This window comes from Trichosurus vulpecula, chromosome 2, assembly GCF_011100635.1.
Source record: "Trichosurus vulpecula isolate mTriVul1 chromosome 2, mTriVul1.pri, whole genome shotgun sequence".
In the NCBI taxonomy this organism is placed as follows: Eukaryota; Metazoa; Chordata; class Mammalia; order Diprotodontia; family Phalangeridae; genus Trichosurus; species Trichosurus vulpecula.
This window is the reverse complement of record NC_050574.1, coordinates 18,352,557-18,363,591: the sequence shown is the minus strand read 5'-3', so window position 1 is coordinate 18,363,591 and position 11,035 is coordinate 18,352,557. Positions and strand designations below refer to the sequence as shown.

At 50.2% G+C, this 11,035-nt stretch overlaps 1 protein-coding gene across 1 annotated transcript in view; it reads right to left on the bottom strand.

Moving 5' to 3' along the window:
* CASZ1 (castor zinc finger 1) overlaps positions 1–10,750 on the bottom strand; it is a 153,971-nt gene extending 143,221 nt beyond the window's left edge. The window contains exons 1-2 of the mRNA XM_036743630.1: positions 10,682–10,750; positions 10,390–10,465 (exon numbers count right to left, since the gene is read on the bottom strand). Of these exons, the coding sequence (XP_036599525.1) occupies positions 10,390–10,465; positions 10,682–10,750 (145 nt within the window). The remainder of the gene's footprint in view (positions 1–10,389; positions 10,466–10,681) is intronic.
* Between the last annotated feature and the right edge of the window lie 285 nt (positions 10,751–11,035).

Below are 11,035 nucleotides of genomic sequence, written 5' to 3'. Positions count from 1 at the left end.
TATAAGGGAGGGGAGGAGGTGGTACCTGATCTGATCCCCGAAGTTTTGGGAGTTTGGGGAGATGGGGCTAATGGAGGGGCCTTTTCCTGGTTGTTTGACCACTCCCTCCTTCTTGGGTTACACCATTTGGGTCCATCTGATGCCCTTCCAGGGCAGGGGCTGTTTTCAACTTTTTGTCGCTGTGTTCCTGGTGCCTAGGACATAAGTGCCTGGCCCACAACAAACCCTCAGTAAATGCTCCTTGGCTGTTAATTGGTGTCCATGCCTCCCCACCCCCTATCCCCATTCCCACCAGAGAGGCCCCCGAGGATGGGAAGGGAGGAAGCCTCTGGATTCAGCTGGAAGAAAGGACCCGCAGTGGGTAGGCTGGCATGTGGGGAGGGGGTGGAGGGAGGAGGGAGGTAGGAGCCACAAGCTAGCAGACAGGCAGACAGGCAGGCAGGCAGGAGGGCACAGCTCTGGACACAGGACTTTCTCCGGAAGAATGAAAACAATCAGTGCATTTTTCCCTAATAATAGAAAAACCTACAAAGCCCTCCCAGAGGGGGGATGGAAAAAATGTCTGCCTGTTATCACCCAGAGAGGAGCCCCCTCACTACTCCCACCCCCACCCCCCGCCCAGCCTGTGCTTGTCCAGTTTCAAAACGTAATCAGTGAAAACTTCTAACTTTTTTTCCTGACTGCTCCCTCCCCCTCCCCCCCTTTTTTTTTTTTGCTATTTATCAGCAGATTGTGCAGAGCTGAGTGGTGTGCGCCTCACCCTGCTAAATAAAGCTTTGGTATTTCTGATAAAGCCGTCAAATTCCTTATCTGCTGACACAGAGTGCATTTAAAGAGACAGACACCCTGGCCCTCCCACCCCGCTGGCCTGCCTCCCCCGGCTCCGCTCATCCCGGACAAGAGGTAGGGAAAATGGAGAAGGGGAAGAGTGTGGCTCCGGGGGCACCGGCTACATGGCCCACCGCCACTCACACCAGGCAGCTGCCGGTGCCCTTCTGCTATAGCGAACTGGGAAATGTAGGGCTAGAACTCAGGTCAGGGCATTTTCATAAGGTCAAAGGAGCTGGGAGGACCCTCTGGTCCAACCCCTTCATTTTACAGATGGAGAAACCGAGGCTACAGAGTTGAAATTAATGGCTGAGCAGGGACTTGAACCCGTGTCTTCTGGGCCCCAAATCCAGCGGCATTGCTTTGGATGTGATGCTCTCTGGCCCCGGCTGAAGATCTGAATTACAGCATGTGAAGTGGATGGAGGCCAGGATTTGGAGTTAAGAGGGCCTCGGTTCAAATCTGGAATCTACCATATATGGCCTGTGTGACCCTGGGCAAATCACTCCATTCACTGGGTCCTGGGGTCCTCCTTTGTAAGATGAGAAGGCCAGATGAAATGACCTCTGAAATCCTTTGTAAATCTTTGGTACTATGACCCGGTCAGGAGCCACGTCCTACAACTGGGGAAAAGTACTGAAAAAAGGGAGTGTGAAGACAGCCATGGAGAACCTGCTGGGCCTAGAGACTCAAATGAGAACCATAACTGAAGCTCAACGTAGGAAGGGACCTCGGGGGTCAAGGATAAGCATTTCCTCTAATTCATACGCAATAACTTTGCTTGAAGGCCTTCCTCCTGGAAAAGGGCATCCCACGTTCTCAGATATCAAATTCCATCTCCCACTTCTTTGTCTTTGCCCAGGCTGTGCCCTCCATATCTGGAATGCTCTTCCTTCTCACCTCTACTTCTGAGAACCTCTAGCTCCCTTTAAAGCAGAACTCAAGTTTCACGTCCTTTTAAGAAGCCTTTCCTGATTTCCTCACTCATTAATCTCCCACTCTGAAATTACATTGGATTTACTTGGACATATATTTTATGTAACCCCCCCCCCCCCACTAAAATGTAAACTCCTTGATGGCAAGGACTTAGCATATTGCTTAGCGCATAGTAGGTGCTTTAGAGATGCTTTGTTATTGACTCCATCTTCTGATACCTCAAACAGAACAGAACCTCCTCAAGGGCCCATATTGTTCCATTTTTTTTCCTTGCCTTTCTGTTCCCCAGCACCTAACACAGTAAATGGCATATAGTTGGGGCTTAATGAAACCATCATTGATCAATTAGGAAGTCTGCACCACACAGTAGATAGCAGGGAGTCAGGAAGAGCCGGTTTCAAATCCTGCCCCTGATACTTACTTAGCTGTGTGATTCCCAGCCTCGATTTCCCCATCTGTAAAATGGAAGGGTTTTAGACTTGACCTCTCAGCTCTAAATCTATTATTACTTCCTGATCCTGTGACCCTTACCTCATGCCTTGAAAGTGAGGAATGTTCCATTCCCTATATCTGTACCCTCCTGGTGTGGCATGATAACGTGGCACACAGGCGGCATGAATTCTAATTCACTTGACTGATCCTCAAATCCACTGGCCCAAGTTCTCCCTCCCGGGTCCAAGTACAGTATAGGGACTGCCTCTTTTACTTGGCTTCTCATACTTAACAATAGCTTTCTCATTCCACCTAAGCCCTCTCTTTTCTGGAATAAACACTGTTAGGTCCTTCAACTGATAATAATATAGCTAGCATTCATACGTCACTTTAAGGTTTGCAAAGCACTTTACAAATGATTTGTGTTTTGCCAACCACCATGGGATGCAAATACTATTGCCAGCCCATTTTACACATGAGGAAACTGAGGCAGCCAGCAGTGAAGTGACTTACCCAGGGTCACACAGCTTTTCCTTTTTCTAGGTCTGGCACTCTATACACTGCACCACCCATGAGCCGGGGACCAGAGGATGGGTAAAAGAGGCTCATGGCCTAAGGACCTCCTACCTGGTTAAAGGGAATGGGGAGATATACCAGGTTAAGTGTAACCCTCGGCTTCTCAGTGTCACTCGGGCCTGGATCCGTTGTCTGAATCCAGGTGGCCCCTCCCACCTCCCTAACCCTCTCAGCCTGGCAGCTCAGGCCCTGCGCCCACACGCCGCCTGGTGTTAAGGCATCAAATTTATTATTTTTAATTATTTTGATTTATCAAAGCAGCAACGACCGTCATATTAAACCTACTCGGTTTCTTGGCGTTTAACAGATACACCCGTCACGGAGCTCCCCCAGACTCCATAAAGCACCCTGCCCACCCACCTGATCCCCACCTGCCCCCGGCGGTGCCCTCTCTGACCCACATGCCCCCAGAACGGCAGCTGCCCCTCTGCCTTGTGCCCCAGGGTGGCCAGCCTCCACTTCAATAAGATAAAAATACGGGGTGGGTGGGAGGTCAGGGAAGGCGGGAGAGGGGGCAAAGAGAAAGAGGAAGGGCAGAGAGAAGGAAAACCATCCCGGTCCTGGGCCTAGGAGATCTGAAAGCTGACCACCCGAGCCTGTCATCAGCTTCATCCAATTTCTGTATGTTTCTACTCTCTGTACTTTTATGCTGGCTGTGCCCTGTATCAGGTAGGCATGCCCTTCTTATCTCGAACGTCTGCCTTCCTTCTTAGCTCCACTCGGGCACCACCTTCCAGAGGAAGCCTTTCCTGATTCCAGCCCTCTCCACCCCGTGGCTGGTTGTCCCTGTCCCCACAAGAAATTATCTGTATGTGTGTATGTACCTATAACTATGTATCGTATCATTACACATATAGTTTTATATATACACATATGTAAATATGTAACATTGTACACACACGTATAAATAAAACCCCACATGCACATACCAGGTTATAGGATAATGACAGTAACTACCATTTCTTTAGTTCTTCAGAGTTTACAAAGAACTTTACATATATTGCCTCGTTTGCTCCTCACACGAAAACCTTGGGAAGCAGGGGTCTTACTGCCTCCATTTCAAAGAATGGTAAGCTGAGGCGGAGAGATTAAGTGACTTGCCCAGGGCCACAAAGCTAGCACGCGTCTGAGGCGGAATTCAAACTCAGGTCCTCGTGATTCCATCTACTACACTGTCTAGCTGCCTCAGGGTTAGGGTCATAGATGGAGAGCTGGAAGGAGGCTTGGAGGCCCTCTGGTCCAGTTGTCCCATTTTGCAGACAGGGAAACTGTGATCTAGAAAAGCACAGGTCTTTAGTTAAGTGTCAGTGGCATGATTTGAACCCGGGTCCTCAGACCTGATTGGAGTCCGGCTTCAGACACTGTTATCAAATGAGACGAGATGTGTAACGTGTTTAGCACTGTGCCTAGTATACAGTAGGCACTTAATAAGTGTTTACTATTGATGGAGACATCCCTTGACTCTCTGCAGTCATGTTCACTCTGAGGCACCAATGCCGTGTGTGTGTGTGTGTGTGTGTGTGTGTGTGTGTGTGTGTGCTCGCAGAGCAGTGAGCCCTTGAAGGGCTTCCAGTCTGTCTAGGCCAGACCAGACACAAAGAGCTAGGGTGTGAAATGATCATGACAGTGTGACAAAGGGCGGAACCAGTAAAGCATTTGGCAAAGCCTAAGCAGGAAAACTTATTTCTGGGGGTGGGAGGTGGGGGGAGGGGACGTGCATCAGGGAAGGCTGCATGGAGGAGAAAGCGGCGCCGCTACGGGATGCTTAGGACAGCTAAGACAGTCCGGGTGTAGCAAAGCTGGGAGCCCTCGGACCCACTCGACGTAGGCAGGATGCGGGGAAGCAGCAACAGTGGACAGGCTGGCCCAGTTTGGCTGGAGCGTGAGGAGCGGTCTGAGAGAAAGCCTGCAGAAGGCCTTGAAGGCCAGATGAAGGAACACGCGTTGTGTTGGATGGGTAATGTGGAGCCATGGAAGGATATCGAGAAGATGAGGACCACAACCATCTCTGCTGAACTAGAGAGAGAGGGGGTGGGGTGTGAGGGAGTCTAACTGCAAGTTTTGGTGCTTTTTTTAATATAAGTTTTACTGATGCTTTCCTTTTTACATGCTTGTAAATGCATAGAGTCTTCACTCCTCCCACCACCGAACCATCCCTTCTAACAGAGGAAAAACAGTGGAGGCCAGGGTCACAAATCCGGCCACCCTCTGCGGTAACATCTGAACCCAGGCCTTTGCAATGTCAAATCTGACACTCACTCCACTGTTTAAGCTGCCAGATCCGATGATTCTATCTATGGTCCTCGGGACCCTGGGCCCAAGGGATGATAGGAACTCAATTGAGATGTTCCCATTTCCTTCTGCGGGACAGCTCAGTTCCATCCCCGTCTGTGCGGAGGGACAGTCACCGAAGCCCCATTCAATGACCCTACACAGTTCATGAGCTGAGGCCCCCAGGCCCCAGTGTTTGGGGGTGGCAGAGGACTTGGCAGAGGGGCAGAGTGAGAAGGAAGCAGGAACTTCCCAGGCAGGTTGAGGGGCTGACCAGCCTCCCAGAAGCTATTTTAAATGGGGAAAGGGGGTTGCGGTGGGGGAAGGGGGCTATTCTGCCACCTTTATGGCCAGCTAAATATAAATAAAGCGGGGTGGGAGAGCAGGCAGGGGAGATTCTGGGCTGACAGCTCTGGGGACTGCTGATTTTTTTTTTCTGGAGGGGAGGGGTAGGGCCCACTGCAGTCACACGGGGCTGTCAATAAATGGTGCGCACGCTAGGCTTCGTGGGTGACAGGGATTCATGTCCTAATATGGACCCAGCAGCTTTCTGGGTTATTTCGAGTGTGTGTGATAATGCTCCCAGGCTCTGTTTCTGCCCCGGAAATTGTCTTGCCTGGGGTGGGAAGGGAGAAGAGAAGAGAGGAGTGAGCTCTTGGCTTGGCCAGGGGCTGAAAGGAGGGATATGGAGGAGGGAGGAATGGGGAGGAGGGGGGACAGGGACAGAGACCTGGGGGAGAGAGCCCCCACAGAAATCAAAACAAGAACAGGAGAGGGGGACAACAGGAATGCTGATTGTCAGAGTTGAGAGGGACCCTAGAGCACAGAATGTCAGAGCTGGGGGGCCTTAGAACACAGAATGTCAAAGCTGGGAGGGCCCTTAGAACAGAGGATGTCAGGGCTGGGAGGGCCCTTAAAATACAGAACATCAGAGCTGGGAGGGGAACTTAGAACAGACAATGTCATAGTTAGGAGAGACCTTAGAACACAAAATGTCACAGCTAGGAGGGCTGTTAGAAGAGAGATTGTCAGAGTTGGATGGGCCCTTAGAACACAGGATGTCAGAACTAAGAGGGAACTTAGAGCACAGCATGTCAGAGCTGGGAGGTCCTTTAGAATACAGAACATCAGAGCTGGGAGGGGAGCTTAGAACAGAGTAAGGTCTCTTCTAACTATGACAAAGTGTCACAGCTAGTAGGGCCCTTAGAACAGAGAATGTTAGAGCTGGGAGGGCTCTTAGAATATAAAAACATCAGAGCTCCCATGGGAGGGTCCTTAGAACACAGGATGTCACAGCTAGGAGAGACCTTAAAATGCAGAACATCAGAGCTGGGAGGGTCCTTAGAAAAGAGGATGTCAGAGCTGGGAGGGGCCTTAGAACAGAGAATGTTAGGAGTTGGACTAGATGGCCTTTTAATCCTACAGTCCTATGAACTGGTTGGGTTGGGGTCTAGAGATCTACCTCAGTTCGCCACTTTACTAACTCTGATTAGGTCACTGGGGCTTAAGAGAGACCCTTAGAACACAAAATGTCACAGCTAGGAGGGACCTTAGGACACAGAATGTCAGAGCTGGGAGGGTCTTTAGAACCCAGATGTCAGAGCTGGGAGGGCCCTCTGAGATATCTAGCCCAGCCCCTCATTTACAAAGGAGGAGCATAACGCCATGAGAAATGACTGTCCTGTCCAAGGTCACTCAGTACCCAGTGGGGCCAGAACTCAAGCCTGGCTCTTCTGACCACAAGCTACACACTTTCCCTTCTCTGGATCATGCCTCCTCTCGGTCACTGTGTGAGGGTCAGCTGCCAGGTTGCTACCACCAGAGCTCTTCTCTGCTTCCAATGCCAGCACAAACCTGGGAAGAGCCTTGAAGTCAGGGAAGGGGCATTCCCACTGAAGTAGGAGGTCACTCAGGGACCTTCTGTCCTGCCTCTTTCCCGCAGGACACCCAGTGGGGCTCCCCAAGACTTGACAGAGGGCCATTGGGGGATGCCATCACCCCCATCTCCTTGAACTGTTTATATTTGCTTATTTATTTAATTTCTCGTCTTCCCAACGCGCCTGCCCAGGACTGGCAGTGATTCCGGGCCGCGCAGGGTTAATGGCAGACAGCGGCGCTCGGAGCTGCCTCTGCCTTCACTCTACCTCCATTTCTAAATGCTCCCATCACCTACCTCCCCCACCCCCTGATCTTATGAAAAAAAAAAACCCATCAAAATAACTATTTTATGTCTCCAAATATGCAGATCATTTTCTTTAATGAAAGATGCTTGACGTCTCCGATCCAATTAATATGCAAATGCAGGAGAGGATTTATTTGTGACATTCTGTCTGGCTGAGAGAAAACAAAAAAGGCCTGTTAACCAAAACACTAATTGCTGTGACTGATTGTCACATATCATCACTTTCAGAGGATCTCCTCCATCCCCAGCTCGCAGGAGCTCGAAGCCAACACTCGTTGTCATACAGACGCTGCCAAGGAGAAACAGGGCAACGGCTACCTGACTGTCCACCCGCTCCCCTCCGAGGCTCTCTGGCCCCCAGATATGGGCCTGCTGGGGGTCTCCTGTCTGACCTCCAGAAGCTGGAAGTCACCTCCTTCACAGCAGGGATTGTTGGCCATTTTTAGGGGGCCTTTGTCTCCCCATTGCCTAGTCCTGGGGCACACAGTAGGTGCTTAGTAAGTGTCTTCCAACTGACCAAAGTGACTGGTCTGAGGACGTAGGATTGGAGATTTAAAGCGAGGAGGCTGCTGGGTTCAACTCCTTCATTTTACAGATAAGGAAACTGAGGCACAGAGGTGTTACTCAATCATGTACTCAAAGCTAATAAGTTCTGAGAAGGGACCTGAACTGAGTTCTTCCACACTTTAAGCCCCAGTGGCCTAATCAGAGTTAGTAAAGTGGTGAACTGAGGTAGATCTCTAGACCCCAACCCAACCAGTTCATAGGACTGTAGGATTAAAAGGCTGTCTAGTCCAGCTCCTCATTTTAAGGAGAAGAAACTGAACTCAGAGAAGCAAAGTGACACGGACACCCAGGTAGGAAAAAAGGAGAAGCAGGATTTGAACCCAGGTCTAAAGCAAAGCTCTTTGCACTCCCCCATGGTGGTTCTTTCCATGATGCTACATGGCCTCTTCGGTTCAGGATGGTGCTGGGATCTGGGATTTGGTGAGCTGGACACTCCGCTCACACACACCGTGAAGGTCAATGACAAGGAGAGGCACCACAGATAAAGCTGGACTTTCTGTAGTCACAAAGCACTAGAAACAAAACAGACGCCCATCTCTTTAGGAGCGGCCACACCAAGTGGGGCTCATGAGTGTAATGGGATGTTACCATGCTGGAGGACATAATGAAGATGAAGGATTCAGAGAAGGACGGGAGGGAGGGCTTATGTGAGCTGAGGAGGAGGACGGGGGGGTCTCCACCAAAGGAGGGAGAGAATTTGGAACTCAAAATTTAAAAAAAAAAGTCAAAAAATAAATAATAAATTTACTTAAAAAGAAAATAAAAAGCTGTCTTAAGTATAATAACCAAGTCTGGCATCAGAATGGAGGGGAGAAAATGTGCCTCCCTCCCATCTTTGCAGAGGTGGGGAGCCATGGGTAAGAAACGTTGCATATGCTGGCAGACTTAGCTGGGTGCTGGTGGGCTTTGCTGAATTGCCTCTTTCACTGTTCATTCTTTGCTACCCAGGAGGGCTCGGTGAGAAATGGAAGGGAGACATTTGGCGATGAAATAAAAGACAGCGGTGAAAATTGAAAATATTTTGTTAAAAACAGTTTTCGTTAGCACCAAGTTGCCTCAGAGTCAGCCCAACCAATCGGTTCATCTCAATGGAAAATGGCCAGCTTTTGCCATCTCCTCTATAAGACCAGGTAGGAAGAGGCTGATCCTGTACAATACGGTGGCAATATCTTTGGTCTTGCAGTCAAGGAGTCTGTGTTCGAGTCCCGACACTAATGCTCACTGGCTGAAAAAGCACGGGAAAGCCTTTCCTGGTCTTCCCCAGCTAGGAGCGCCTTCTCCTCTGAGGTTGCTTTCCATCTAGTCTGTGTCTGTCTTAAACGTGCCTAACTACTTACATGTCATCTCCTCTGATAGAACGTAAGGTTCTGGAGGGCAGGAGCCCTGTTTTTGTCTTTCTTTGTATCCCTAGTGCTCAATGCATTGCCCGGAACGCAGTAAGCGCTTAATAAATGCTTGTTGTCTGTCTGACCGACCAGGCTTTTCTGTATCTCAATTTTCCCCATCTTATAAAATGAGATTCATAATACTTGTATTATCTATCTTACAGGGTAGCTGTGAGTTACTATCTATATTAAGGACTATATAAAATAGAAGTGGTTATTATATAATCAATTGTTATCACTATTACTAAGGGTGGAAGATGCATCAACTCAGGATTATTTGACATTCCTTGGCTACAAACCCTCTACCTTGTATCTGAGGGGATTTCAAAGCTCTTAGTAAGGCTGTTTTAAGAGAAACTGAGGCATAGGCGTGTACTCTCCTCAACAAGATGATGCACTGAACAGTAGGAAGTAATAGTGGTAGGAAACTCCCCGAGGGCAAGGTGTATTTCATGTTTATGTTTGTATTCCCAGTGCCTGGTACCATGCCAGTGCACACAGTAGGTGCTTAATAAATGTATTTGTTGGTCGTTTGATGATTTGGTATTTTATAGATACAACGAGGAGCCTGCGCTGGATAACCTCCAAGGTCCCGTCCAGCTGGGACCGGACTAGCCCTGTCGTGTCTCTGGTATACAGAACTCTCAAGAGTGAAATGACCGATAATAGTCTGAAAGTGACTGGTGAATGGCCCGGGCTCATACAACCAACATGGGCCAGAAGTGAAACTTGAAACCAGGTCTTCCCAGCTTTCAGACCAGTTCTTTCTCAGGGGGTTTGATCTGGGGGTCCAACGTGTGTACATACAACAGTGTACGCATGTGATTACGCACAACAGAAATTGGGGGTGGGGAGGGTAGGGAAAGGCTCTTCAGATGAAGTTGTGCTGGAGCTGAGCTCTGAAGTTAGAGGGAGGAAGAGGGGAAAGGGTGCACTCCATTATTATATAATTAATTATTAGCATTTTTACTGAGAGTATTAGTTATAGCCGTCCAGGCATGCAGTGCAACCAGGGCAAAGTTTCGGAGAGAGGAGATAGAGCATTTGGCTGGATTTGAGTGGGTGAGTGGAAAAATAAGCTGGGGCTAGGGTGGGAAGGGCTCGAAATGCGATGACTCTGTGGTCCAGCTGGGTGGCCCAGGCAACTTGGGACTGTCCCCTGTGATAGCCTTGGGAAGGAGGCTGCTCTCGGCTGGCCGGTCCCCACCTCACCTTCCTGCCCAGGGTGCCCCGGCCGATGTCTTCTTCCCCCCAGTTTCTCCCTGCCTGGCTGCTCGCCTCCAGAAATCTAAGGGCAGAAGTCCCAGGAAAACCTGGCGCCAGGGAGGAATAGGGCAGACGCTTCCCTTCCCTCCCCCCCAAACCCTGCCCCCGCACCCCAGAAACAGGCTCGACAGGATGCCGTGCGGGGGAGCTTGGGAGCCTTCCGGGAAGGCTGTGGCCTTGGAACCCCTCCTGCCAAGAAAGGGGGTGAGTAGGGTCTGCCGCTCTGTCTACTGCTCACCTGACTTGCGCCCACGTAGGCAGGGCACCAATGAGGTGTGCGTGGGCGCAGAGACAGGGAGACACGCATCGTGGCGCCAGCAGGAGGGGAGGAGGTGGGTGAGGACCCGCAGGGAGGAGAGACCAGAGGACTAGACGAGCCAGAGGGTGCTTCACTACTGGGCCTACCCACCTAAGCTCAGACCATGGCCTTCCCAAAGCCCATGGGCCTTGCCTTTTTGGAAAGCGGTGGCAAGACAGACCCTAAGAAAAGGTGGGATGGCGGACGGAGGAATACAGGCGGCTTCCTAAAGCTTGCCACTCACTTGTAAGAGCAAGCTGGGGGCTACTTCCCAGACCAGAAATGGGGCTCCAA